The 25,373-nt window shown below is 47.5% G+C and overlaps 12 protein-coding genes across 12 annotated transcripts; 5 read left to right on the forward strand and 7 right to left on the reverse strand.

Moving 5' to 3' along the window:
- Positions 1-893: 893 nt before the first annotated feature.
- Positions 894-1,414, reverse strand: N7484_000037 (uncharacterized protein; the record flags this gene model as incomplete). Its single annotated transcript, XM_057110458.1, has 2 exons — positions 894-902; positions 1,064-1,414. The coding sequence occupies 2 exons, from the start codon at positions 1,412-1,414 to the stop codon at positions 894-896; spliced, it is 360 nt and encodes a 119-aa protein (XP_056977684.1).
- A 204-nt stretch (positions 1,415-1,618) lies between these two features.
- N7484_000038 (uncharacterized protein) lies at positions 1,619-1,885 on the forward strand (the record flags this gene model as incomplete). Its single annotated transcript, XM_057110459.1, has 1 exon — positions 1,619-1,885. One exon carries the CDS (start codon positions 1,619-1,621, stop codon positions 1,883-1,885), a length of 267 nt encoding a protein of 88 aa, XP_056977685.1.
- A 117-nt stretch (positions 1,886-2,002) lies between these two features.
- Positions 2,003-3,238, forward strand: N7484_000039 (uncharacterized protein; the record flags this gene model as incomplete). The annotated part of the gene is made up of 3 exons (XM_057110460.1): positions 2,003-2,007; positions 2,111-2,403; positions 2,460-3,238. 3 exons carry the CDS (start codon positions 2,003-2,005, stop codon positions 3,236-3,238), a joined length of 1,077 nt encoding a protein of 358 aa, XP_056977686.1.
- A 2,555-nt stretch (positions 3,239-5,793) lies between these two features.
- N7484_000040 (uncharacterized protein) lies at positions 5,794-6,576 on the reverse strand (the record flags this gene model as incomplete). The annotated part of the gene is made up of 1 exon (XM_057110461.1): positions 5,794-6,576. The coding sequence occupies one exon, from the start codon at positions 6,574-6,576 to the stop codon at positions 5,794-5,796; it is 783 nt and encodes a 260-aa protein (XP_056977687.1).
- A 28-nt stretch (positions 6,577-6,604) lies between these two features.
- On the reverse strand, positions 6,605-7,642 carry N7484_000041 (uncharacterized protein; the record flags this gene model as incomplete). The annotated part of the gene is made up of 1 exon (XM_057110462.1): positions 6,605-7,642. One exon carries the CDS (start codon positions 7,640-7,642, stop codon positions 6,605-6,607), a length of 1,038 nt encoding a protein of 345 aa, XP_056977688.1.
- Positions 7,643-8,639: 997 nt separating this feature from the next.
- On the reverse strand, positions 8,640-9,422 carry N7484_000042 (uncharacterized protein; the record flags this gene model as incomplete). The annotated part of the gene is made up of 2 exons (XM_057110463.1): positions 8,640-8,901; positions 9,178-9,422. The coding sequence occupies 2 exons, from the start codon at positions 9,420-9,422 to the stop codon at positions 8,640-8,642; spliced, it is 507 nt and encodes a 168-aa protein (XP_056977689.1).
- Positions 9,423-11,549: 2,127 nt separating this feature from the next.
- N7484_000043 (alpha/beta fold hydrolase) lies at positions 11,550-12,503 on the forward strand (the record flags this gene model as incomplete). The annotated part of the gene is made up of 1 exon (XM_057110464.1): positions 11,550-12,503. The coding sequence occupies one exon, from the start codon at positions 11,550-11,552 to the stop codon at positions 12,501-12,503; it is 954 nt and encodes a 317-aa protein (XP_056977690.1).
- Positions 12,504-16,144: 3,641 nt separating this feature from the next.
- On the reverse strand, positions 16,145-18,169 carry N7484_000044 (uncharacterized protein; the record flags this gene model as incomplete). Its single annotated transcript, XM_057110465.1, has 5 exons — positions 16,145-16,688; positions 16,761-17,155; positions 17,210-17,445; positions 17,508-17,921; positions 17,989-18,169. The coding sequence occupies 5 exons, from the start codon at positions 18,167-18,169 to the stop codon at positions 16,145-16,147; spliced, it is 1,770 nt and encodes a 589-aa protein (XP_056977691.1).
- A 389-nt stretch (positions 18,170-18,558) lies between these two features.
- On the forward strand, positions 18,559-18,972 carry N7484_000045 (uncharacterized protein; the record flags this gene model as incomplete). The annotated part of the gene is made up of 1 exon (XM_057110466.1): positions 18,559-18,972. One exon carries the CDS (start codon positions 18,559-18,561, stop codon positions 18,970-18,972), a length of 414 nt encoding a protein of 137 aa, XP_056977692.1.
- A 395-nt stretch (positions 18,973-19,367) lies between these two features.
- Positions 19,368-20,237, reverse strand: N7484_000046 (DODA-type extradiol aromatic ring-opening family dioxygenase; the record flags this gene model as incomplete). The annotated part of the gene is made up of 2 exons (XM_057110467.1): positions 19,368-20,078; positions 20,145-20,237. 2 exons carry the CDS (start codon positions 20,235-20,237, stop codon positions 19,368-19,370), a joined length of 804 nt encoding a protein of 267 aa, XP_056977693.1.
- Positions 20,238-20,769: 532 nt separating this feature from the next.
- On the forward strand, positions 20,770-22,495 carry N7484_000047 (uncharacterized protein; the record flags this gene model as incomplete). Its single annotated transcript, XM_057110468.1, has 5 exons — positions 20,770-20,917; positions 21,007-21,808; positions 21,872-21,988; positions 22,046-22,167; positions 22,224-22,495. 5 exons carry the CDS (start codon positions 20,770-20,772, stop codon positions 22,493-22,495), a joined length of 1,461 nt encoding a protein of 486 aa, XP_056977694.1.
- A 616-nt stretch (positions 22,496-23,111) lies between these two features.
- Positions 23,112-25,153, reverse strand: N7484_000048 (uncharacterized protein; the record flags this gene model as incomplete). Its single annotated transcript, XM_057110469.1, has 5 exons — positions 23,112-23,840; positions 23,895-24,048; positions 24,116-24,571; positions 24,626-24,791; positions 24,865-25,153. 5 exons carry the CDS (start codon positions 25,151-25,153, stop codon positions 23,112-23,114), a joined length of 1,794 nt encoding a protein of 597 aa, XP_056977695.1.
- Positions 25,154-25,373: the final 220 nt, after the last annotated feature.

Genomic DNA, 25,373 nt, shown 5'->3' on the forward strand with positions numbered 1-25,373 from the left:
TGTGTGTATTTTTCTTCATTGGGGTATCTGTGGATTTTCAGCATTGTCTACCTTAGAAAAAAGATGGAATACTATCAATATTGCAGTGGTGCGACGAGCATCGAGAAATGCGATATCAATCTTACGGCTATTTCCAATAGATTACATAGTATCTCATCATCTGGTTTGACCTTACAATACGTTTCGATTGTTTGGAGTTGGCTAGCCCAGGAATGGACTAGTGTGTCTCAAATGGAACACTTTGCCATCCATCGACTTGCTCTGCAATACCTAGTCACTGTATACATGCTCTTCCAACCCAAGGTTTCCACGAGTAGAATATACGAGCAGATATAAGGGCAAACCAAATAAGACACATTAGGTCCCCAGGACACGATCGAATTTCCGTCAGCAACGGTTGCTAGAACACAATGAGGAAAGAATTCCAATTTTCTTCAGAGATAACTCACTTCTTCAACTCCTCAAATGAGCTGGCCGAAGTGGTGGCGGAGAGGAACTCGATGACAGCGGGGCAAATTCTCCAGCGTTCAGGATTGTCAATTACCGACGGCCCCGTCGTCCTTGACGTATTTCTGCATCAGCTCCATCATTATCCTTGAAATAGGAGCCAGATCACTGGTTCAGATTTTATCTGCTGGTCGGATGACACAACACTCGATCTGCTTACCGATCCTAAGCTCCCCACTAAGGCTTATAAGAACACTGGAACAATCCAAGTATGTATGACGAAAGCCTTGAGCGACCAGGTATGATACCCCGTTGAGCAACTGGGCATGTTTAGCCATTCGGTAGGCGTGAGTAAAATGGGAAAACAAACCTGAGACATCAAGGAAGCCAATTGATTTGGTTTGGGGTATTGCTTGCAAGCTACGATATGATCCAGCGTGAGTGGATCAAACTCGCTAGTAGTATACAAGGCATCTGCAGTCCGAAAACATTCTTGTACGGAGGCCACATTATCATGTTTCATGGAACGAAAAATATGCAAGACGCGGTCAGCCTCCTTGGGAGTGAATTGACGGATTGCGCGTATGACGCGCTTTCCTTTAGAGCGCAAACATACCGCAACAGTGCCGGCTAGATCACATTCGTAACCTTTCTCGAAAGTGTCCCATGGAGACTCGTGTCGTTGAATTATGTCCGGGCTGGTGTCATTCTCCAGTTTACTTGTATCTTGAGTTTCTTGAAGAGCCGGGAGGCGTGGCGAGCGTCTAGTGGCCGTCTTGTGGGCATCTAAAAGTGAGGGCGTTGTGGGCCTCTTTGTTGAGCGAGTGGCGGACTGAAGAGGCCCTGGCTTCAACTTAGACTCAAGTGGTGGTGCTGTGTCTCCTTGACCTTCGAGTAAAGATTTCTGCACGAGGGCAACCTGGTAAAGTTGAACTCTTGTGACTCGCTTCTCCTTATCTGACTTCATGACGGCTTTGCTGAATGTGTAAATTGAATGTGGCTTCTACAAAAGATACAAGGGAAATACGAGAATAGTGTGGATTTAAATGGGCCCTAACTTGTACAGTGGGCCGCTGCGGGTGGAGTCGAAAACAACCTATAAATTTCAATGGTACGCTTCACTCACCTCACTCTGGTGGGCATTTTCCTCTGCTTCCATGTGTATTCCTCAATGTCTCGGGCTTTGTTTTCCGAAGAAGAGGTGCGTCTGGCCACCGAGCGGCGCGTAAAGTATATTGGAGCAGCCAAAGTCAGCATCAGTCAAATTCAGTTCGAACCGCCTTTGCCTCGGGATCTGGATCCCAAAAACCTGGACCGGCTTCGGAATGTTTTCCGTAAAAACAGCTGTCGTCGACTGGATGTCAGCAATCATGTCCCTGCAGTCGTGTCGCAGCAAGATCTGACCAACGCGTTGCGGAAGGCGAACGTTACATGTTAAGGTAAGGTTGTTGACTAGGCAAGGTTCAAGATGTCACATGTAATTCAACTGTAGAATAGACAGAGACTAATCCTTAAGGAATCAACTAATTCCTCAAGTGTGCTGGATATATACATGATGGGGTAGAACCCTGATTAAGCGAGTCATGCAGGTGCTTTTCGGGGGTAGATCGGGCATGATTAGGTAGCGTCTCGGCCTATCCTGATATCATGCCCTAACAACGAGGTTACGCCGTAACAATCTCTTCGCAATTGGGACAATTCTTGCCCCAGAGAATAAGCTTGAATTCTTCTCAGGAACAGACTGGGCAGATAACAATTATAAATGGCGGGAAAAATATGAGAACTCTTTACGGCGATACCTTCTCAACTACCAACAGCAGCTAGCCTCTCCACCTTTACCAGTGACTGCCGTTAGCCAGACGACTAGTCAGTTTAGGGGATCATTCAGTGACTCTCAGCCTCAGCAAGCTAAGAAGCTAAGCACTAATAATGAGCTTACAACCTACCTTAATCTTGGTATTTTACCTATTTTCCTGATTTACTAGCTCGTCCTTAGTCTAATCTTCATATAGGACAACAGACTGAACAAGATCCCTATACGTACTGGCGAGACCAGCAGCGTCAATTCCCAACTCTTGCGCGGCTAGCACGAGATGTCTTCTCTATTCCAGCAACTGGAGCCGGTGTAGAACGTCTTTTTAACTCTGCCCGAGATATATGCCACTACCGGCATGGGTCTCTTTCACCATCGACAATTCAAGCCTTAATGCTATTTCGGTGTACGTCAAATTTCGAAGTTGAGCAAGATGAGCTTGATTCATATGAGCAAGTCTATACTCGTGAAGAACTTGATGAGATCGAAGAGAGGCGTGAAGCTGCCTTTCTTAAGCTTGATGGGATTAATCCAATTAGTGACGACGAAGAGGAAGACTTACCTAGTCAGTCACAACGTCCTATCCAGCGATCAAAGCAACGACCAAGCCAGCGATCAAAGCAGCGATCAAGCCAACAACCTCTTAGAAAGAGACGGAAACGTAGCCGATCACTTTACTCCATTCCAGACGATGAAAATGACGAAGAGAATCCTACGATCTCTCTACCAGGTCTTCCAGATCCAGATCCAGGTCTAGATCCAGATCTAGATCCATATCTACATCAACCTCCAGCTTCATCTTCTTCTCCATCTCTAGAACCTCTAGAGCCTTCACAACCCGGACCTTCACAAGGTAGTGAGCTAGAGCTAGATCTTCCACCGCAAAAAGGAGAGGCAACCCAGTCCCGGATGTCAACGAGATTCCAAGGTGAAAAGCGCCCAAGACGAGAGGATTCTATGTTCGTCAGTAACTATTGAATTTTTTTTTTTTTCGGCCGAAATACTCCATGTACTTAGTTCTATATCATTTTTGTTACGGCGCAACCTCGTTGTAGGGCATGATATCAGGATAGGCCGAGACGCTACCTAATCATGCCCGATCTACCCCCGAAAAGCACCTGCATGACTCGCTTAATCAGGGTTCTACCCCATCATGTATATATCCAGCACACTTGAGGAATTAGTTGATTCCTCAAGGATTAGTCTCTGTCTATTCTACAGTTGAATTACATGTGACATCTTGAACCTTGCCTAGTCAACAACCTTACCTTAACAATTTTATTCAGTTTTAAATTGATTTATGTCATAAAAGCACCATAAATTCAAAGTAATATAGGACTTGAAATTAAAATTGAAATTAGACAGAACCAAGATTAGTACAATAAATTATACGTAAGTGAAATACAACCAAAAAAACCAAGAATCTACATAAATAATGCACGTCCAAAAAGGGTAACTGTTTGCACTGTTTACAGGCCCATGGGTATTCCCATTTCCCAAGGTGGGCGGGATATACCCTCCTAGTCTGTTACGACACGTCTATAGAAGAGCCATACAAGAGGCAGAGAACTGGAGTATAAGCACATGAGAACACTTCTATATGCTACTACCAGCTGGGGATGCTGGAGAAAGGTTATTCCGATATGTTCGGGTAACTGATTAGATAAGCCGCACAACAGAAGTAGGCTCACGGGAGAGATCCAGGGGAGCTCTCCAGTGATTATATTATCAATATGACAACAGCACTATATGTGCTGCAGCTCGTGTCATCACTCGTATCCAATCCAACCGCATAAGGCCCATGCCTTAACATTATAACTCTATTTTATATTTTAGATAAAATCCCCTACTACGAGAGGTATACTTAGTCTCTTATCCCTTGATATAGATCCTAAGTATAGCTTAACTAGGCGCACTATCTAGCATAGACTAATAAACACCAACAATTCCCGAATCGGTAGGCGCCGTGACACTGGTGCGTGGTTCATCAGTGGTTTTTCCCGGAGCAAAAACTCCGGAAACTCGATAAAGGCAGTTGTGATTTTCATGTGTAGTTTGTAAACAAAGCACCTGTCCTCCTGAGTTCTGCATGAGCATCTGACGCTCCACAACGGTTATCTTCATTATCTTCATCGTGGGTCGATCGGCTCGGGAAATATTCGCACGTGTAGCGTTGCTTTGTTCTATGGACTCGGAGGAACTGTTGTTTTAACGAAAAAAAGGTGGTTTGGGGGCTGCAACGTAGTAAAGTTGATACCGTTTTGACGGCAACGCTTGGAAAGCTGCCTCCAGAGTGATCTCGTCATTTGAATGCATCTTTCATGATGAATTTCTGAAAACTGTATGTCTTGTGTCTTGCCCGGAGATCCTTGTTCTGGAACGTGTGATGTAGATTCCAGGCAAGACGGGCAACTCAGCGTAAAAGCCACTTAATGCCCCGTTCAGCTTCATCTTCAGTTCAATTGTCGTTGGACGGTGCGAATGGCGTCGGGATCGGGAAAGACAGTCTTTGTGCACTTCAGAGTCTCATCCACTGTCGGGTAGAGCCCCTTTGCCTCGCCATCCAGTACCCAACCGTGACATTCGTCATCAGGGGAGCCTCCGAGAGCTTTCGAGTTTTGCTGCCAGATTAGAAGGTGCCGAAGGGAGGAAGGGATCGCGACATGGAGAGGTGTTGACGAATTTGGCCCTACATGTGCTGGTCGTATGCTCAAGTTATGCGACTGCTTACAAACGGTTGGGAGATCGCGGGATCACGGTCGGCTTTCCTCAAATGACTGATTGTTCCCGTGTTCTGATGCATTTTTTGTTTGCGCCAAGTTGCGCCTTCTGGAGTTCTAGCTGAGATCGGCTCCTGAGTCGAGTCTTGATAGCTATGAATTCTCGTAAGCCGTTCGGACGTGAAAGGTACCCTGACTCCTGAGAAACCTGCGTAAGGGCAGTGAGACCGACCTCACGCGCCTAGATCGACCAGCGCGAGTGCACTGTCATCAGAAACAAAGGCTTCCCTTTCCCTGCAAGTTGTAAAGTCGACATGTTCGGTCTCGGCAAGTGGAGTTTGATTCGAGTTCGTGATTCGTTTGGGCTCGGTTCGTTTCGGACTGTGATTGGATTGTTTCAATGTGTCAGGACTGAGAATGCAGATCAGGGGGAAACGAAAGGGCGAAGAGGATAAGTCAAGTGTGAATTAAGAGGCACGTTTGATCAGGAAGAAAGAAAATGAAAAGGATAAGATTTCATTGGAGAAGACTGTCTTTCCCCGTTGTTGGACTGCAATGTTTGACCACCGACTTTTCCCCTCTCATGTCATCAATGCATGTTGGGCTTCATTTTCATTATTTGGCGTGGAACCATTGACCAAGGATATTATATAACAGGGAAGGAATGTATTGAGAACACCGACTTTTGAGGAAAATGAAACAGACAGAAAGCCCGAAAGACCGAAAGAATCAATAAGATCAACGAACACAAAGAATCAAAATAACAACAAAAAGTAGGGAAAGAATAAAAGAAAGAAAAGAACGGAGAAACGGCTATGCTTGGGCTTGGACTTGGGCTTTGGCTGCATCCAAGTCGGAAAGCTCTTGGAAAAAATTCCAACCCAACACACGGCAGATCTCAAGATGGTCAGCCAAGTCGTCGTCGCCATCTCTCCCCTTCAGAAAATCCCTGGTCAGCCATCGGAGCATCTTTTCTCTAGACACATGTTTCAAAAACGTCGCGAGAGGGGGGTTCTTGGGCCTTGGGGTAGGATCAAGATCGATCATCTCCTCCTCTGCGACCACTGAACCCGAACCAGAATCAGCTTCTTCATCCCTGTCCTCGCCTTCGATTGGGCCGGTATCTTCAATGTGGGATCCTGGTGCTTCAAACGAGCTGGCAGCGGTCGCATACTCCTCGAATAACTCATCATCCAGATCGTACTCTTCAGAGTCCTCAGAATCCCCAGAGTCGACCTCATGCTCGTCGAACGATTCATCATTGATAGAATTCTCGGAATCGGTCGCATGCTCTCCCGCAGAAGACTCAGGCTCCGGTCTCCGGGGGACAGGCGATTTGAGTCTGCAAGAGCGCCGAGATAGCGGAGATGACCGGCTCGGTTCCGACGATGACAGAGACAGATACGAATTCCCAGGGATGCGAGCGTGAATCTGGGGCAGACTTTGCCTGGCTGTCGGAGACCGAATACTCTCCAGATGGGTACGAAACACCGCAAGGTTGCACGGAACCAATCCGAGGTCTGTCAAAGGCTTTCCACAATCAGACGCAGTGGCCAGCCGGTTGGAAATAAACTCCACAAAGTCAGAATTGCTCATCCGGTAGCCTCCACGATTCTTCCGTAATCTATATTTCACGTGTTGTTGGTAATGTTGGTCGACTGCGGAGACAAGTTTCCCCCTCCAGCGAAGTGAACATTGTACTCATCCCGCGAGGAAATGCGTGACAGAAGATGTTCTCCTCGAGTTCACTGGAAACAAAAAACTCTTTGCTGATGGGGATTGATTCTCCGTCAAACAGCAGAAGCTTTGCAACGGATCTCTTTCGTTTCAATGGCTTGGACGGCACAGTGGGTTCCTCGAAGACTTTCTTCCGCCAGGTGAAAAGGTCGCTTTCAGTGATCCATCCATCTGAGCTACTCATGACTTCAAACTTGTCATGAGTGAACTGTGGATCCCCGTATTTGCGCTGGAACGTAAAAAACGGAGGTAGAGGCTTGCCGTTGAATGGTAAGCAATATAGAGCTGATACCGATTTTGGGCCTGTCCCCCTCTTCTTCGGACACGACACGGTGCTTGCTGTCTTCCCATCGATGTGTAGACGGTAGCCACGGTTGGAAAGAAAGAACACGTTCTCTGGAGCAATGCCGTTCTTTTTCATGAATTGCCGCAGCTGGTCGGGAAATAGCTTCAGCTTTCGCCCTTGCTCATCGAGGAAGTCCTTTGGGGGATCTCGCCTCCGAGAAAGCGTCGTTTCTTTTTGGAAGGCATCCCACTGAGACTTGAATTCCGGGTTGTCGGTTATCTTTCTCCCGGCGGCGGATCCAGTGATACCAAAGCACCCCCTTCCATGCAGGGCTTCGATCACTGCGATCATCGTCTCTCGAAAGGATTCCTTGTTCTCCACTGGAAAGCCTTGCTTACACCATTTGAGTTCCATCTCAGTCGCCCATTTCTCTTCTGCCGCGGATGCTTCACGTCTCAGTTCGTGGGGTCCTTTCGATGCGGCTCTTTTCTGAGAGACTTTGGTAGTAGCCATATTTCGTGACGATTTGGTAGGAGCCATTTTCCGAGACGCTTTGGTGGGAGCCATTTTCGGGGATTGGTAAGGGAGGTTCAGGGATCCATTGATCATGACCACTGGTTCAGGGTATCGCGATGGCATAACGCCAGTTTCTCTCGTGGGAAAGGTTGGACAATGCACGACCGCAGAATCTACCGGAGTGAAAGTCAAGATCAGTATCATGTTCATGGCACATGCTCTGATCAACGCCAATACATACCTTCCTCCACGGGCTCTCAATTGAACACAAGAGTGATTGAACCACTCAGGATTCAGTAGGAGAGGGAATCCAAGCGGAGATCTATCAACGTGAAAATGAATGTTAGCATTGTACATGAATTCTGTTCAACAACAATCGTTTTATACGTACCGTTTCTCCACGAGGTCGGAACTCCACTGCAGAGGAAGATTAAAGAAGATGACTGGGGAGAAAGAATGGAGAAATTGGGATCAGGGAGATGAGTGCATTATTTAGCCATTGCTTATCATGATCCAGAGCTCCAAAACCCCCCCCTTTCTCGCCCCAGCCTTCGATTTTCTGAAGATTCGATGGGTCTATCAATCAAGCCATACAGCTGTAGAGCCACGACTTTCACCAATTGAAATGTGGAAGTGGGGCATTCGCGTATATGTATCACAGAGGCGCCCGTTGTCGCGTCGGGATCGTGTTCTAGACCCACAAGTCTCCAAAGATACAAATGGCCCATGGCTGATGGCCATCTGGAATGGCATACGTAACGGATGGAGAAATCGAATCTGCCCGGATCAAATTGGTCTACTGTGAATGATGGAGGGTATTTTGAATGGTATGAGTGGCCAGGCGGCCTTTGCAATCCTGATCATACGTGTACAGTCCATGCTGAAAGATGTGGGGAACTTCCCGCCAGCGACCGTGAGCCCCCGGTCAAGCAGAGATGCATGGTTTTCTTTCCTGCTCCACAGTACTGCAGGAGAGCCCGTGGAATTGACTGTGTTTCAAGGAAGTCCGTCCGCTGCATTTGATGGAATACAGCTTGTTTTGTCTACCCATTAAAACTGCGGATCTGCGTGAAAGCAAACATGGTCAGCAGCACATTTATGAGCACTGGACTCTGCAGCACTATGGTGTGGATTGCTTCGTGGCGTGGAAAAGGAAGAGAAGAACGATCTCACTGGGTCTTCCAGAGAAAGTTAGATTATCATGTCTTTGAATGCGGTCTTCTTCATCGAAGGGAACTCGCAGAAGGTCGGCGTCTTTGTCGAATTTCTTTCTGTGTGCTTCGCACTCTTCTCCCCAATCGTCGGTCTGAAGCTTCTTGGCCCACTCGTCTTTCAAGAATATTTGACAAAAGCACATTGTCTGCTCGGTCAAGTTCCCACCTCTGTAGAAGGAGTCAGTGAGCGAGTTTTTACTCATTCATTGCACGATCATACCAATGCTGGAAGATACAATGGCCATTTGACGGTTTTGGCTGCTCCTCATCCGTGTCTTTCGGGCGAAAGCCCGAGGTGTAAAGGAGCTGCAGTTTTAGAATCTTCCCGGCGCAAATGACTACATATTTGGCTTTAATCCTGATTTTATCCTCGGCATGAGCCGTTGGCTGAGGTTTGGCAAGAGCTTTGACGACAGCAGAGGTAACTTTGGAGACTCCACCCACGGTCTCAATTTCAAGCCTTTCGCAAATGTGCTCGTCTCGTAGCTCGAGCAGAGGATAACCTGCATGGGTTGTAACCCAGCAGGTCGCCCAATGCCGCGGATGTAGATGACCAAGTGATCAATTTTCGCTTCCACTTTCTTCGCGGCAAGTGGGAGAGGTCGCACTTCTCGATCGTGAAGCTCATTCCTTAGAATATCCAGGACTAGTCGCTGGCGAATCGATCCCTCGAGGACATTCTCATCCATGTCGGTGCTTATCAGCTGTTCTGCTCTTCTATACAGCTTGTCTCAGGTATCATCATCGAAGACTGTGGATCGTTCAATGGCTTTGTGCTGCCTCCGGGTGGCACAGGTCCAACAACTTTGGTTGATGAAACCGAGCGGAATATTGCAGGTGACCACTCACTGCGTCGACGTTCTTCCAACGTTGCGGCCCACTGCATTGGCGTCTAGGTTACTGTAAATATCTTCTCCTGATTCTGTCCATTGGAGTTCTGTTTACCGCTGTAAGAGTATTCACGCTGTTTCAAGGTCACTAAGGGCAAGGAGCGTGTCTTACCGAGGGGACCAGGAGACAGGTGGTAACTTGAGACTGGGATCTACCCTTGTTGGCACAGAAGTTGCATGTAAACTTCCCTGAAAATGCCTCGTGAGCATCATGATTCATGAATGCGGGATAGAGCTCAAGAAATGCGCGGGGAGTATTGATACCTGAATAATGCTGGTAGGCCCTTCCATTAGTACTGTTTCAGGGCTCTAGTGCGCCACAATCAAAACACTTACTTGGCGAAAGAATCAATCTGCTTTTGAAATGCCACGGCGTTTTTCTTGTGCTCTCCGGCGATCTTGAACTCCCTGTAAAGTGCGAATACTAGTCAACTTCAATTTCGTTGAAAGGTCACGGCATTCAGGGCTTCAATGCTGTGCTCCCGCTTCTATCATAATGATGCTTGGATTGTATGGTAAACGATCGAATCGGACTCGGGTTGAAGAATCTCCTTGGCGCAGGTAGCCCCAATGGGACCAGAGCCGATGACTAGGGATCTGTTATTTGAGAGTCACGAGGCCAGAACGGAAAATGAATTACCCAGGAGATCACAACATTCCTCGTGCAGGCCCATTTTGCTGAAGGTTTCTAGTTGGAGAGATGGGTTGCACTTTTCACCTTCTTATCTGCGCCGATGGCTTGTAAATCTATGTTCCAGATGCCACAGGTGGACTTGAACCAAATTGAGCCTTCAAGGGTTCTCATCTCTATCCGGAGCAAAGAGTCTATGATGTAAAAAATGAACGAGGACCTGACTTTCAAACCCTTCATGATGAAGCCGTGCATCACCATCACTTCTTGATTTTTTTATTCATTTCTTTGCACCGTCTGCGACATCGAAATCTCCATTCAAGCCTGGATCGGGGAGATATGAAATTGATTTTGTGGAGCATTATTATATGATAATCGAACATGGTACGTTCCCAAATCCACAAAGGTGATGTATTTGAGGCCTAGCTGGACTTCAATCTACAGCTTGTCCCGCATTTATTCCAAGCTGCCACTTGCGAATGGGTTGGAGGTGCTGTGGAAGAATATTTAAGGTGGCATCAATCACGGGTAAGCAGTGTCCACAATTTTCAGAGAGAACATTCAGAAAGCCTGTGACGTGGCCCTTGCAGATTGTCTCGACCTTGAACAGATTCCGGTGATCAGGATTGAGAACTTTTCATAAAGCACGGCGTGAAACCAGGAGCTGCTCAGCGGTTTGTTAGCGACATCGGTCGTTGGGCAAACCGACTTCAAGAGAGTAATGGGTATGAGGCGCGATTGTAATTTGTGTAATTATTATATATCTGTTCCAGAGTGACATGCAATCTTATATATCAACATTGTGACGAATGATTTCTTTTTCATGAATCCACGGAACAAAATGCCAAGATGCATTCAATCCGGCCGAAGAAATCAATCAACTCCTTGATACAAAAAAGTGAGCGTAGATAAGTCATGGATGCGATTCTCTGCTTTCCCCCACCATTCCTTTCTGCTGACACGGTTGCAACATTCTACCACCACTACAGTAGAATTCGAAAACAGATTACCCCTCAGACACTCCTACTCAATTTCTCGGGCTGTAGCGAAAAACGCGGTAATCGTTATGACGTTAGTTTGAGTAATTCCTGCGGCCCTGCCTGGCAGTATCGTGTTATAGAACGTATCGGGAACTAGTATCTAATGAGTCATTGTAATTTCTGGCTATCCCGTAGAATTTTCTAGAGAGGGGCAGGCTGAGAAAGCGGGGGTTTGGGCATCTTTCACCTCCCCGTTATCCAACAACTCGACGTCAATTTATTGCTTGTTCAACATGAACCCGCATTCAGTTCACAATGCAACCAATTTCTAAGATTGACTGGGACAAAGGTGATAAGAATGGGCTTGTCTCTGTCGGTTCCCATAGCCTCTATCTGTCCGTTTCGGGGCCAGATCGCAAGCCTGGACAGCCGATTGTCGTTCTCATGCAAGGCCTTGGCAGCACGATCGATGAGTGGGTTGCAGTGCGAAAGCTTGTGGTTCCATTTGCTCGTTGGTTGAACTATGATCGTTCAGGGATGGGTAGGAGTGAAGGTCCCAGCCAGACACCACCAAGCATATCTGCAGCATCAGTCGCAGCAGAGCTTGATACTCTCCTTCAGAACGCCGGTATTGAGCCTCCGTTCATCATTGTCGCTCACTCGTGGGGAGGCTACACTTCTCGCGAGTTTCTGGAACTCAGGCCCAATGATGTCGTGGGCATGGTGTTCGTGGATTGCAATACTGAACGTTTCTTTGATAGTGGTGCGTGGGGTTGGGACGTTTTTGATCCAGTCCTCGGTGGCCAAGATTTTGTTGAAACCACCGGTCTTGCAACGTCCCATGTCCTATCCGAGAAGGAGTGGAAAGCCGTTAAAGACGAGCAGGCTGATCCCCGACACCAAGCCACCGAGGCTGCTGAGATGCAGGCGGTGTCGAATGATAGACGGGCATTGGTCCACAAGAATCAACTCGAAAAGCTACTTCTCAAGGATTATCCAGTCAGTGTCATCATTGCGGATACACCTAATGATTTTCAAAAAATGTATGACTTTGGAGTGGCCGCAGGCAATGGAACGGAACAAGAACGGGCTCTGTTTCGAAAATGTCTCGATAGATGGCGCGAGATGAATGAGAACTGGCAAAGAGAGCTTTTGAGGCTTTCTCGTCTCAGCAGATCTATCCGTCTACATTGCAGTCACAATGTGCAGCTTTTACAACCAGAGAGCATAATTCAAGAGATACAGTGGACCATAGATAGCTGCAGATAACTCGCAATCTACTAATGAAATCTTAAGATCCCGGCTTGCAAAAGGAGCAAGTCGAGTTCTTGGAGGTGAACACCTAAATGACCCATACATAATAATAATCGTATTCGTGGTACCTCAAGCTATTATTGATAAAGCCTAGTCCTGAAAACTCTTATTTCTTGGTATTCTGTACCATCAGAATGACTAGGGAGGGGCCACTGAGCTTCAATAAGTGTCAGAGAATAGAGTCCTAATCTGTTCTCTGAGTCCGCACTTTATCCTTCATTTTTACGAGAATTCTCCGCTATCTTTACTTATGTAACGTCATGTGACGTTTTCCTTACTTTGTTTGTTCTGCTTGGATTCACATGTAATTCTCATGTATTCAGTCCTCATTTTTCGGCAGAACAGTTCGAATCTCATGCCTATTTCTTCTGCATTTTCTACGTCATAGAGTTTCCTGAGAAGACCCTAAATTAGGTCAGCTTGACCACATTGCCTTGATTTTCTAATCTAATTACCTGAGATGGTAATCAATCGCCCCGCCAACCTCAGACAACTTTCCTATACCTAAAAAGGTCATCCAATCGTGTAGCTTTTTTGAGTGCTGTTCGCCAGTCACGCGGATTTTCATCAGCACTGAGAAAACAAGGCTTCTCAATTGGTAACAGGAATGCTATCATGCTCGATCAAAGTATCAATGTAGGTTGCATCAAGACGTCATCTAGCAACCCGTGTCACGCAGGGTCGGGCGGAGCGGCCCACGCCGGGTATCCCCGCTAAAGTCAAATACCGATGGTTGCGGGGACAAATTCACGTACATTGTTTGCATTACCTTTCATCAAACCCCTACCGTAAAACGTATATTACACCTGGAAAGACGTACACCGGTATCAGTAGTGTATTTTATCCGGGCATTTCCTCCTTACTTCCAGCCTTGGAAGGACCTCATATCCGTATGATTCCGGCTCTACAAGACTCGCTTTTAGGATCTAACAATCAGTTTGTATCGGTTTGCATACAGTCAGTTACCCAGGCCCGTTGAAACTACTTCTCCATTGTCATTCCATGTGGAATCTTTCTTGGAAATGTCACTTTGTGACTCCAATGTTGGTGAATTCTTTTTGTTCCATTTGATTCGTCAGTCAGCAGGGTGATGTGATTGTACCCAGGTAGATTTCAATTCTGGAATGAGCGCACAAATCTTATTGCAGGCTGTTGAACTAAAATAGCGACTCGGTGATCAAGCAAAAGCCCAATAAGATCTTCTTATTATCGAATTATGTCAAATGGCAAATGGCAAGCTTAGACATCACCAAAACCTGAAAATGGGCCTAGAGTCAGGCCCAAAGCCCAACCCACTGTGGGCTTTGGGCTTTATATATATCTTAAGCCCAACCCACTATGGGCTTTGGGCTTTTTATGTCTTCGTTTGCATCCTTTCCAACATCACTAGCGGATGGAACGGGAGCAAAAGGATGCGAGATGCTGTCTCGATGTGGACGTGCACTGCCTGTTTGAATAGCGCCATTTTTTGTCACTCGATTGGCGGCGGAAAGAGCCAAATCGCCGAAATCAAAATATATCCATTGCTTGCAATTGTTAATTATTGCCCGAAATAATGGATCATGAGTATCACATTAGATTGTTGACCTATCAAGCCTCCACGTGAGACCTTTCCGTAGTTTCTGAAGAGAATCTTCTCATTTTCGGAGAGTGGCTAGGCGAAAGAATATTATTATCTTGGTTGTTTTGAAAACAGAATGAAAAGTATTACTTTGCCACCATTTTCCCTGCCTTCTGGCTGCATCCTGATACGATAAGCGAGTATTAATGTAGGTAGGACGTCAACCTACGCGAAAACACCAGAATCAAACTCGAACCTTTTAAACAGTCAGAAAATATTCTCCCTAGGAAAGGCACAACACTATAGCGACGTGCTATCTGAGAGTTTGTGTTGGCCGGCGACTTAGTGATCGTCAGTTGACGACGTAGTTTGCTCTTCGCACATATTCAACTAGACTTCTCGAAAATAGAAAAAAGGAGGGATCTTGAGAGTTATGTAAAAACAGCTACTAAACTATTTTCTGAACACGAAGAATATTAAGTAATAAAAATTCGCTAAGCAGGACGTCATGCTCTCGGTCCTGTGAATCACCTTGGGAATACTGAATGACTCCTAATTGGATGTACCTACTTGCAGCAAAAGCTGTAAAGCTCAATAAATTCTGCCATATAGGTAAGAGCGCCTCCTTGAAACCTAAGTCGCTACCCAGAGTTCCATAAGACCAAAATCATGTCTAGCTACGTAGGAGTCTGCTTAAAACCTCGTGCCATTCTTCTCGCTTTGTTCTTTCACTTTCCTCGTCACTGAATCATCACAATGCAAAGTCCTCGACGAATTACTAGTTTTCAACTTGCGCAACAGTTCTACTGTGTGTGATCTTGCCGTTGGCGCAATAGGACATTTCAAAACAAGACTATGCTATTATATGCCAAAAGCAAAAATCATGACACGAGTGCTGAAGGTCGATACAATACTCTCCAGACCTGCTTGGCCAAAAAGGAACACCCTGACATGTGCTTTATATATTTAGGCGCCCGGAAGTCGGCATCCAACCCGAAAGAAGTAAATCATAAACATGACTCCCTCAAGGTCTACCGCGAAGGACCTAACACTGAGATGGGGAATTGGATCCTAAATCGAAATCGGAAGAAGTCAAACGTCATAATAAATTGGTGGCCGATCGTAATAACAAGCTTTAATTGTCCAGAGTCGGAAAGTAGACATGGGCAGGGATTCGTGTAACAAAGGTTGCGTTGTGTTGCTTCGCTTCCGATGTGAGGCATGTATGAATGTCATAATGAAATTTTGTCAGCTATACCTATCAATTCTCGACACAGTTCACTGCTTCATCCACAATTCTGAAAAAGAAGGGCCCAATCGGATCATGTACAATGGCATCAGTGGCGTTGCTTGATCTCATATTCATTAATCAGGGCTAATGATAAGTCAATATTCGGGGGTTGTCAAAGAATATACCGAGTAGCGGGAAGATTATTGGCAGCCAGAAGATTATTGAGATACTTACCCTTAGTTACTCCGTGATATGCTTTTCAGTCATCCGGATTCTAACATCGAGTTCTATCGACCTATACGGTATATCAAAATCGGTCTTTTCTGTTAGCATGGCTATTTTACGAAAATGAATCAGGCTAAAGGAGGAGCGGATGAGGAAGATACCTGGGGGTTCGGCCACACCCTGCTGGTATTCATTCTGGCGCTTCCCTCTTTTATGATTCTAGAGATGCTATTCGGTATGCCTCGGAGCAATGTCAGTCTTCAAACTATTCGATTCGATTCATGGCCTCTTCTCTAACATATATATATTATCACGGTGCGCGGCCGGCATGCCTGGCCGCTCCTGCACGTTACCCACCTTACCTTGAATCCTTGCCCTGTCGATAGCTCTTCGAGCTCCGTCTTGTCTATGTACTTGTGTATAGCCTAGCCGTAGACTACCTGTCACGTTAACTCCTAATATACCTGTTACCGGTTCTGCAACCTGACATATAGTGACATTTAAGCCTCTACATAAATAAAAGATGGATAAGTTTATACAATGAATCATATGGCCAAATAGATACCAGCCTCGGCTGGTCTATCGGGATGGAATGACAGGTAGCACAATAAAACTATTCTCCTGTCCTACTTGGATGTGGTTGAGTCCACCCAGTGCCTTCGGGTCCCGGTCCTCGGGGTGCTCATGGGAGAATTTACCCACACCCTGAGTATCATGCCCTGCAATCTCGAGTACTAGCGTTTCGTTAGGCTCCAGAATAGTATTAGTCGGCCACACTTCCACGTCAACCTCATACTTCTCGCCTTCCTTGACGGGCTGCACATCACTGCTGAAGTAGTCGCGGTAAGGCAAGATATCTTGATGGAATGGGTGATTGGCGTTGACCTTCCGTAGCGATGTACGTAGCCAACCCTTTACAATAGGCACGGGATCCCCCATAGTACCGGTGTAGAAGACTTCTTTCCCTTCGGCATCTAGCTTGCGTAGGGTTACGAACAAGTCAATCTCGGTTGGAGAGGGAGCGTCAGGAGTAGATCTGGAGCAAGAAACAGTCAAATGGGCGAGGATATGACCGGTAATTTCGAGGGTTGATGGGGTTTGATATCGGAAAGTGACTGGATCTCTGTAAGAGAAGATATACGTCAGACCTGGTTCACCTAATGTTTCAGACTCAAGGAGATAGCGAAGTACATACCCGTTCAGTGCATCATATGTGCAAGTTGTAACAGAAGGGTCCGGTTCCTGAGACAGCCTGTTGTGGGGATTGAGAAAGAACTTGGTGTACTGGGTGTCTGGGATAGGCCAGTCGCTCTCGGCACGACTGGGGAAATTCAGTTCCCGCTCAGGATCGTCAACTCCACAGTCACCCTTGCGCAGGCAGACATTGACACGAGGCTGCTGGCCCGACTTCCAGCCGTCGTAGTCATTGTCCTTGAGGAACGCATCAAGGAAGGACAATTGAAGTCTGGCCGACTGAGGATAGTAGAACGGCAAGTCATGGCGTCCGACTATAAAACGCAGGAACTTGTAAGGCGATGAGGCACGCATCCATCCCATGACATTTCCACGCAAATGAAGCAGAATGCCACCCTAAACGCGGACCTGTTAAATAGGATTCCGGCGGAAAACGAAAATATTGCTTACCCAGTTTGCAACGCTCAGAAGAGGAACTTGGATGCTAGAAAGGTCAAAGTTCCTCGATTTGTAGTATTCCTCGTCCATATACTTGTGGGCTGCAGTGTCCTTAGTCTGGTCGCGACGATTGGAAACCAATGCCTCCGGGTGTAGGTCTCCTTCGAGGGTATCATCGCCCCATTTTCGAGCGGCTCGACCGGGCATTCCGTACTGATTTGGCTGAACACCGTTGTGCCACCAGAAGTCTACCGGGTTGAAAACACTTATTAGCATAACAGTGGAAATATTCAACAACGGGCTGTCTCACCAATGAACCGGTCAGATAGAATGCCACCATGACGAACCCGGTCGCGATAGTAGTCACTCATGCCTTCCCAGGGAATAATAGCTGACAGTCCTTTTGGCTGACGTGCGGCCACTCGCCACTGGGTGCCTGCGTAGTAACTGATCCCCAGCAAGGCTACCTTGCTGGAAGACCATTCCTGCTCTGACGCCCACTCAATGACATCGAAAAAAGCCTCACTGGTGCCGCGAGACATGGTGTCGAGCTCCCCTGGGCTCTGTCCAGAGCCACGTTCGTCGGTGCGAACGACAATATATCCTTGGCGCGTCCAAAAGCCCGGGTCTGGGGTTTCCCAGGATGAATGAGCCGATTTCATGTCCGGGTTGACCTGGTCCCAGCTCTTCTTAAAGAAAGTCTCGTACGGAACATCCTTGCCATCTAGTATGGGAGTTCCCTCGGGTTAGTCAAGGGCAGCTCTGACGATTTAGTCATGACAGCTACTTACAAGGGCCGTAGGTGGCAATAACCGGGTAAGTCATAGACCCGAAAGGAGAAGCATCCTTAGGAAGATAGACATTGCACCGGAGGATTCCCTTCTCGTACGTCTTTAGTGGAATGTCCACATTTTTCATAAAGATGTAAGGGAAGCTGTCACGGTCAATTTTGAGGAACTTGTTTTCGGCCATCTTGGGTTGCGAAATCGATATTACGCGAAAAGGGCACCTGAATACAAAAAAGAAGATCAACACCCAAATTAAAGAGAGTTTAGATCTCTAGCCCCTCGGTCCAATTCCGAATGGAAGTGCGGGCTGTTCGGCATTACTGTGGATGTGGAGGTGGTCAATGCCCCTCGGTTCGGTTCGGCTCCACACCATGTAGTAAAATCCGAGCAATTCAGTTAACCCCGAAGGCTTGGATGCTTGACATTCCGTAGCTCCAACCAATTCTGGAGAGAAAGGCGGAAATGATTTTATGAATTCGTGCTACCTGAAAATATCCCCACTAGCTTGTCTATAGTTTTGGCCATCGGTCGTGACTCTGGTTGTCTCTTGTCTTTTTTACCTCCCACTTCGAGATGGCAGCAGTGACAACACAAACGGAAACAGTGCATGCGGCCGGACTTCCAGATGCTGCCGCCCTCCGCCTTATAAGCGATTACGACATTCATCGTTCTCATAGTGAGCAAACGGGCATACAGCAATCTACTGGTCAGCTAGTCACGGTTGCTGGCAATCTTCAGCGCGAAGCCCAGCCGTCCCAGTTCGACCCCACGCAGGCACCGCATCCTCTGGTTCCTTATCCAGTTTCCAATCCGGGATGGTGGCAACAGGGGTATCGTCGAGTTCCCGATTATCGTCCAGTAAATAGGGAACTCGATCGCGAGCAAAGGCGACAGGCCAGGCTTTTCCAGGTTGTTGGCACGTTTATGATCGCGGGATGTTCCATTATTGCAGTGAGTCTTCATAATGTGTACCTAGCTGTTGCATAAGCTCCTAACCAATACCTGAGCAGAACTGGTCTTCATTGTGGAGAAACACAGCTGGAAGGTTTACGAGCATTGGCATTGGGGCAGTAGGTGGTGAATTTTGATGGGCATGTTGCAAGGGGAAATACGTTCGTTGTGCAACTGTTTATTGTCTAGCCTGAATATTTGTTGCAACTTTCTATCAATACATTCTTTTCTCTAGCTTGTATCCACATGTTTTGCGCCTCCTAAAAACAATCCGCCTCGTCTTATCACGCCACATGAATGGGTGCAAAGCGGAAGATGTATAAATTGATTGTTCCTGCCATATTGACTGTGGACTGGATTTATTGGGATATGACTATGTAGGCAAGTAGACCAGATAAAAAAGAGCTACAACCGACAATATACGTTCCACACTAGTCCCACGAACCCAGTTGATATTGGGAATTGCACATATTGACCAACTCCCAGCATTCTGCCATTATAGTGTTAGGGCCTTGGTCCTCCACTCCTCCAGCTGCGCCGGCAACGAATAAAGAAGCCATCCAGTGATCATCGGTTCCATGAGCGTCCCGAAAGCGAGGGTGCTTCATCAACCGAGACAATGCCCGACGCACCTCTGGGCCCTTATTGCGCAGGATCGCATCTTCCACAGCTTGTCGAAACTGTAACGCCCAAGTGTCGGGGGGCACAGGCTGCGCGAAGTTGTCATTAAACCTAAACATGTGTTCCCAGTGGTTTCTGTAGAGGTTGTGGACCGAGCCTCCGCTGCCAATAATCAAGGTATCATCGTACCGCATCGGACGCAGGGTGGCGCCCAGCTTGATGTGGAAGTGTGGATCATATCGAGCATTCATCGAGACCAAAGTGGTCGGAATGGGCACACAGTGCGGAAACATGCGGATGATTACCAAGAAGGTGTCGTGGATCCAGTCGAACTTGGGCGCTGCCCGAGCATTTATTCCCGCAGCACGAAGCCTTTCCAGCACCTCCTGACCTCCTTCGATATCAGGTGCCAATTTGTAGGGCAAGTAGCGATCGTCACGGACGCCGCCCATAGGCAGCTTCTTTGGGTCGGGGTTCATGCTAACTTCGACGGCGTCTTCCAATGTCTCCCAGTGGGCACCCTGTACATTAAAGGCATCCAGTTAATTTGTAAAGCTCTCCATCCAGCGCATAGTGAGGGGACTTACCATCATGACGATCCGTTTCATTCCTCGTCGCAAGGCTTCGTTTCCTACCTGCTCCCAGGTTCTCGCAGGCTCCGACTCCTCGCCCAGCATCATGGTCGAGCCATGTGCAAAGAGAAATACCGGGGCTGGTTCTAAAAGCGATACACATAACTGTCAGCACATCATGTTCTTGAAGTCCGTGGAAATCAACATCATTTTCCCACTTTTTTGGTTGCCCATTTCTGCCGGCTCAGATAGTGAAAGATACAATAAGCAATCGGTGACTATTATCAGAAGGAAATTGGAAAGTTAAAGCACCACTCTCTTAGTGTACATCACCCGATCTAGCTACAATTATTTCTCGGCTTTAGTGTCTGTAGCTGCGAGCCCTGGGGCGGGACTGGGGCGAGACTGGGGCGCCCACTTGTGCCGCGTGTGGAGCCGAACCGATTGACCTTAACCCCGACCTCCGGCTTACGAGCTTCTCCATTCTTGGCGAAAGCATCGAAATAGAAACCCTGGGGGAGCGCATTCACGGGGCCAGTTCACATGAATATTCTACGCTGGTTTCCTTCACGTTTGGCCAAGCCCCCGTGTGAACTTGGATTCCTAACCACTTCGTGATTCGCTTGCACAAAAGTTGAATATGTCTTTGACAGAGGTTTACGCGGCTGTACAGTCTGCCTGGGTTGAAGGCCGACTGGAAAATGTCCTCCAGAGGCAGAAAGAACTTGCTGGATTGCATGCCGCACTGACACGCCATCGATCTGGCTTAGTCGCTGCGTTTTCCAAAGGTATGTAGTCCTTGATGGACAATGACTATCACAGAGAGATGACTGCGACTTGTATGATCTCAATCCACTGATTTATTATCTTACCAAAGATCTTGAGACTATCGAAGATGGCGCATCGGTGGAGATTGACCTCGCTCTCGATGCAATTAAGCAGCTTTACGACCAATTGGATTTCCCTTCCTCCCTGGATCGGGAGAGGTCTGTTCAAGCTGGTCAGACCTCTCCCTTGAACTCTGTGGCGCTGGGTCCGGTCCTGATTCAAGCGGCTTTGCCATGCCCTCTTTCGTCAGCTATTCTTCCTTTGGCGGCTGCCGTCGCCGCGGGAAGTTGTTGTGTGGTTCTTTTGTGCGTCGCAACGCCCGCGATCAACCAAGTTCTCCACAACATCATCCAGAATGGCATGGACCAGGAGGCAATTGGGCTTGTGGATGTTTCTGTTCGTTCCGAAGAGTTAAAACACCTACGCTTTGAATCAGCCGCCCTACAGGACTCAGAGACCACCGAAGACTTTGCCAATGTGATGCGGCAAATAAACCCAGCCATACGAATTCACATCCCCACCACCGGCCTCCCTGCGATATTTGTCGACCGCAGCACCTCAGAACTGGAGACAGTTGCAACCTGGCTAGAAAAATCGATCTTGAATGGCTCTCGCCAGCATTCTGGATCGATGCCTCGGGTCTGCTTTGTGGACGAATTCGTGATTGAACAGCTTACGTGGCTTGTGCAGCAACGACTCGACTGGGTAGGGAAGGCGCCGGCATCCTCTGACCAGTCCACGGCAACAGAGATTGCCGATCTTCTGACATCTACCTTCCCCTCTCTCAAAAAGAAGGGGCTGTCTGTCACCGCCGACAAGCTCTCTCGCCTGATTGTGCTTCAGTCCACCGAGTAATATTAAGCCCATCCAAGTATTGGTATAGTGACCCAACTGACGATTGTGTACATGTCCAGTTCGATTGATCCAGAAACTATTGGTCCGGTTGCAAGTCAGGTCACAAAGTCATACCACGGCATCTTGTTGATTCCGACCACCAGTCTCGATCACGGGATTGACTTGTGGAACAAAGTGTAGGTTCAAATTAAGTGCCACTAAAGTGCCAAGGAACCTCAGTCTGACTCTTCTAGGAACAATGGCATGCCTTCGCCGGCGATCTATGTGTTCGGCGGCGGGAAAGAAACCTGGTACCTCTCCCAGTTTATTAACTCAGAGCATTGCTTTGTAAATTGCATTCCTCCGCGATCATTTTGTGAGTATCCATCCATACGCGCTATGCTGAGCTGGTATTAACTTGGTATTTCCCAGGCATGATTGCACCCAGTTCATCACACGATACTTTCGCGCTGCCATTCCGCCCAGACAACTTTTCACGCAATAAAGTTATCCTACAAGACTCCAACCTGAATTACCAAGGATCTCGTCATGGTTACCTGAATTTGAAGAAAATTTCACAGCCAAAGGGCGGTCGGCTCTCGTATTTTGAGCAAGGTCTGATCGTGGGACTGAGCGTTACTGCTATCGCTGCGTCAACCTTTGCATTTACTATCTTCAAGGGATTGAAGCAGGTCTATTATTGAATATTTCGAGAGAGAGCCCAAATTGTCCATGTCCCCCTTCTGTACGCATATGCTTGTTTGTTTAGAGACTAGGGAAGTGAAACTTTTTTGGTAGCTCTATCTTTGCGGCACCTAAGCCATCCGTTAACCATACCGTGCCATACATTAGCAGGAACTGTAGGCGAATAGCTGTATGCGATCTATAGTGCAGAAATAACTTTTCTCGACGACGCTTGGACTCACTTGAGAACTTAATATGTCGCAAATACTCTGGCTATAGTTGTGGAATATGCTATGAAGAAATGAGTAGTCACTACAGTTACAAGGGAACTGCAGAGACATCCGCAATATATAATCTAGTAGACTCCAATTTGAGCGCAGCTAAAGCAAATTATTAGTTCAGGCAATAGCGAAAAAAAAAAAAAAAAAAAAAAAAAAAAAAAAACAGGTGATAAGCTCTTTCTGGGTAGCCGTTAAAGCGTGGATATAGATTCTCTCTCATCGAACTGGCAATCATAATAGACAAGCATTTCTACGGTACAAGGGCCTTGGGAATAATGTCAACACAAGTAGCCCACGATAGCGGTGACGGCTTATATCCATTTAATTTAAGTCACTGTACATAGCAAAGCTAAAGTTAAAAGGGCTCAACCAGGGGAACAACCAAGTAGCTTCCATCCTCAACCCCTAGATGAAGCGTGTGTGGGCCCTTATTCTCGATGTCAGGGTGGTGATTCAAGAAATCAAACTCCATCATGCTCATATAGTGACCCGCCACCTTTAGCACCAAAAATTCCCCAGTGTCAAAAGTAATGCCAGCTGGCCAAATAGGAACTTCTAGGCGATATACTTGACCTGCCTTTACCGCGGCCTCTTTTTTGTCATTGCGATACTTTGGCCATGCGTTCGGGTCAGAAGAAGGAATCTTGGTTCTAGCGTGAGTGGCTCGGAGAGCCCCTGTGGGCCCAAGGTATTTGAGGAAGCAAGTATTGGACACCTCGTCAGGGCTGCGTTTGGGTGGCACCAGTTGTTTAAGTGGTACGTTCATGTGTTGTAAAATTGCCCCAGACTTGTCCATTTTCCGCAACTGGACGAATACGTCCAAGTCTTGCGGGATATCTGCCGAGAGGTGTAGAATAACCTTGCTGTATCCGAGCAGCCAGGTTGGCTTTCCGAATTTGTAGGTAAAGATGAGTTCCTCGGAATTGTGATCGGGCTTTGTGGGGACAAAATCCGATAGATAAGACAACTCAGACGACGAGGAGGGTGGTTGAGGGGAGAGGTCGCCGCTCTCGGTCAGGAACAGCTTGGTATATTGAGTCTGGGGCACGGGATACGCCGGAAACGGTTTATTGTCAATCGGTGCCTGTTTGTGTGCCGGGTCAGCCAGTTGTCAGTCAACTAAGGATTGCAAACTTACCTCATTAAAAGGCAATAAAGAAACCCGGATCCGGGGCGTCGCTGGCCAGTCATTTTGGATATCCTTGGTGTAGAAATCCAAAAACTTGCGAAGATCCTCTGTGCTTTCATCTGAATATAGATCAGACCATTCTTGCTTGGGGTGCACTCGCAACCTGCCAGAGTACGTTAGTATGCTACATCGCGGCAATACACCGGGGGAAAAGGCCAGGGGCTACTGACCATTTATCCTGGCATCCCAAGGCATTGTATCCCCCGATCGAGCCGCTGGTATGAAGAGAGGTCGAGTAACTGGCAAGTACGTAGCACGGAGCCTTCACGCGATCCAGTTTAGCTCTTTTGTCCTCCCAGTACTCGTTGTACAGCGGATACCGAGTGAGCATATCGGTGATTGCCTCTACCTGGCCCCGACCGATCATCGATGATTCAAGAATCTTCCAAAACCGCTGATAAGGATAGGGTGTGCCACCGCGGCAAAGTGTATCCCGGTAGAAGTCACTGGCTCCCTCCCATGGGGCAAAGGCGGCCAGATGAGGAGGCTGCTCCGCCGCAATGAACCACTGAGACATGGCTAGCCAGCTGTTGCCAGCGAGCGCCACCTTTCCGTTACACCAGTCCAACTGAGCCACATGCTCAATCGCATCGTAGCCATCTCGACCATCTTGAGATCCTAGCCACCTAATCCACGTAGGTTAGTATATTCTTGCCATAATCGCCCTGAAATCAACGTACGGGATGGTGCCTTCGGAGTTCCAACATCCGCGCAGGTCAAAGTTAATGATTGCGTAGTCATGACCAACCCAGTCGGCAGGGTCAAGGCCCTCAAACTTCTCATATCCACTTAATCGTTCTTCTGGGACCCCAAATCGACCTTCAATCATATGTAACCCATGAGGCCCTAAGGAATGTTTTGAATCAGCTTTGAGTCCATTCCCTTAAGACTATGCAACACGACCAAGGCTCTCACTAACCATTGCCACCTTTACCATACGGGCTCCAGATGAGAATTGCTGGAATGTTAGAGCGGCCCTTAGGACGGAAGATATCACAATAGAGCTTGACGCCATCTCTCATGGTGACCGCCACATCCCGTTCAAAAATGGTGTCTACAGGAAATGCGGCATTCTTCTCACTTTTCCGGAAGCCCTTTGGGAGCTCCTGGGTGGAAGGATGAAATGGAGCCACTTGGTTGGCAGCCTCCTCCTCCGGCGGAATGGCCGGGGCCTGGGCAACGTCAAAACCAGCAATGGCCAGAGTCATGACGAATAAGAGCTTTGGTTTCGAAACAAACTATTGAGGGTTATAGTCGACTTCCAATGGTCAGAGCTTCAGCCTATCTTTATAACCATGTCATTATCCGCGGATTATTTGCACCTTCGGCACCCCCTCGCCCGACGGCGTGTGTGGGATATCCGAGCGGGGCCGAAATCCAGGCAAAGGGGGATCCACCCCAAAAAGGGCGAGAATTATGGGGTACTGA

This window comes from Penicillium longicatenatum (assembly GCF_028827895.1).
Source record: "Penicillium longicatenatum strain IBT 33135 chromosome Unknown contig_11_segment0_segment0, whole genome shotgun sequence".
Classification (NCBI taxonomy): Eukaryota; Fungi; Ascomycota; class Eurotiomycetes; order Eurotiales; family Aspergillaceae; genus Penicillium; species Penicillium longicatenatum.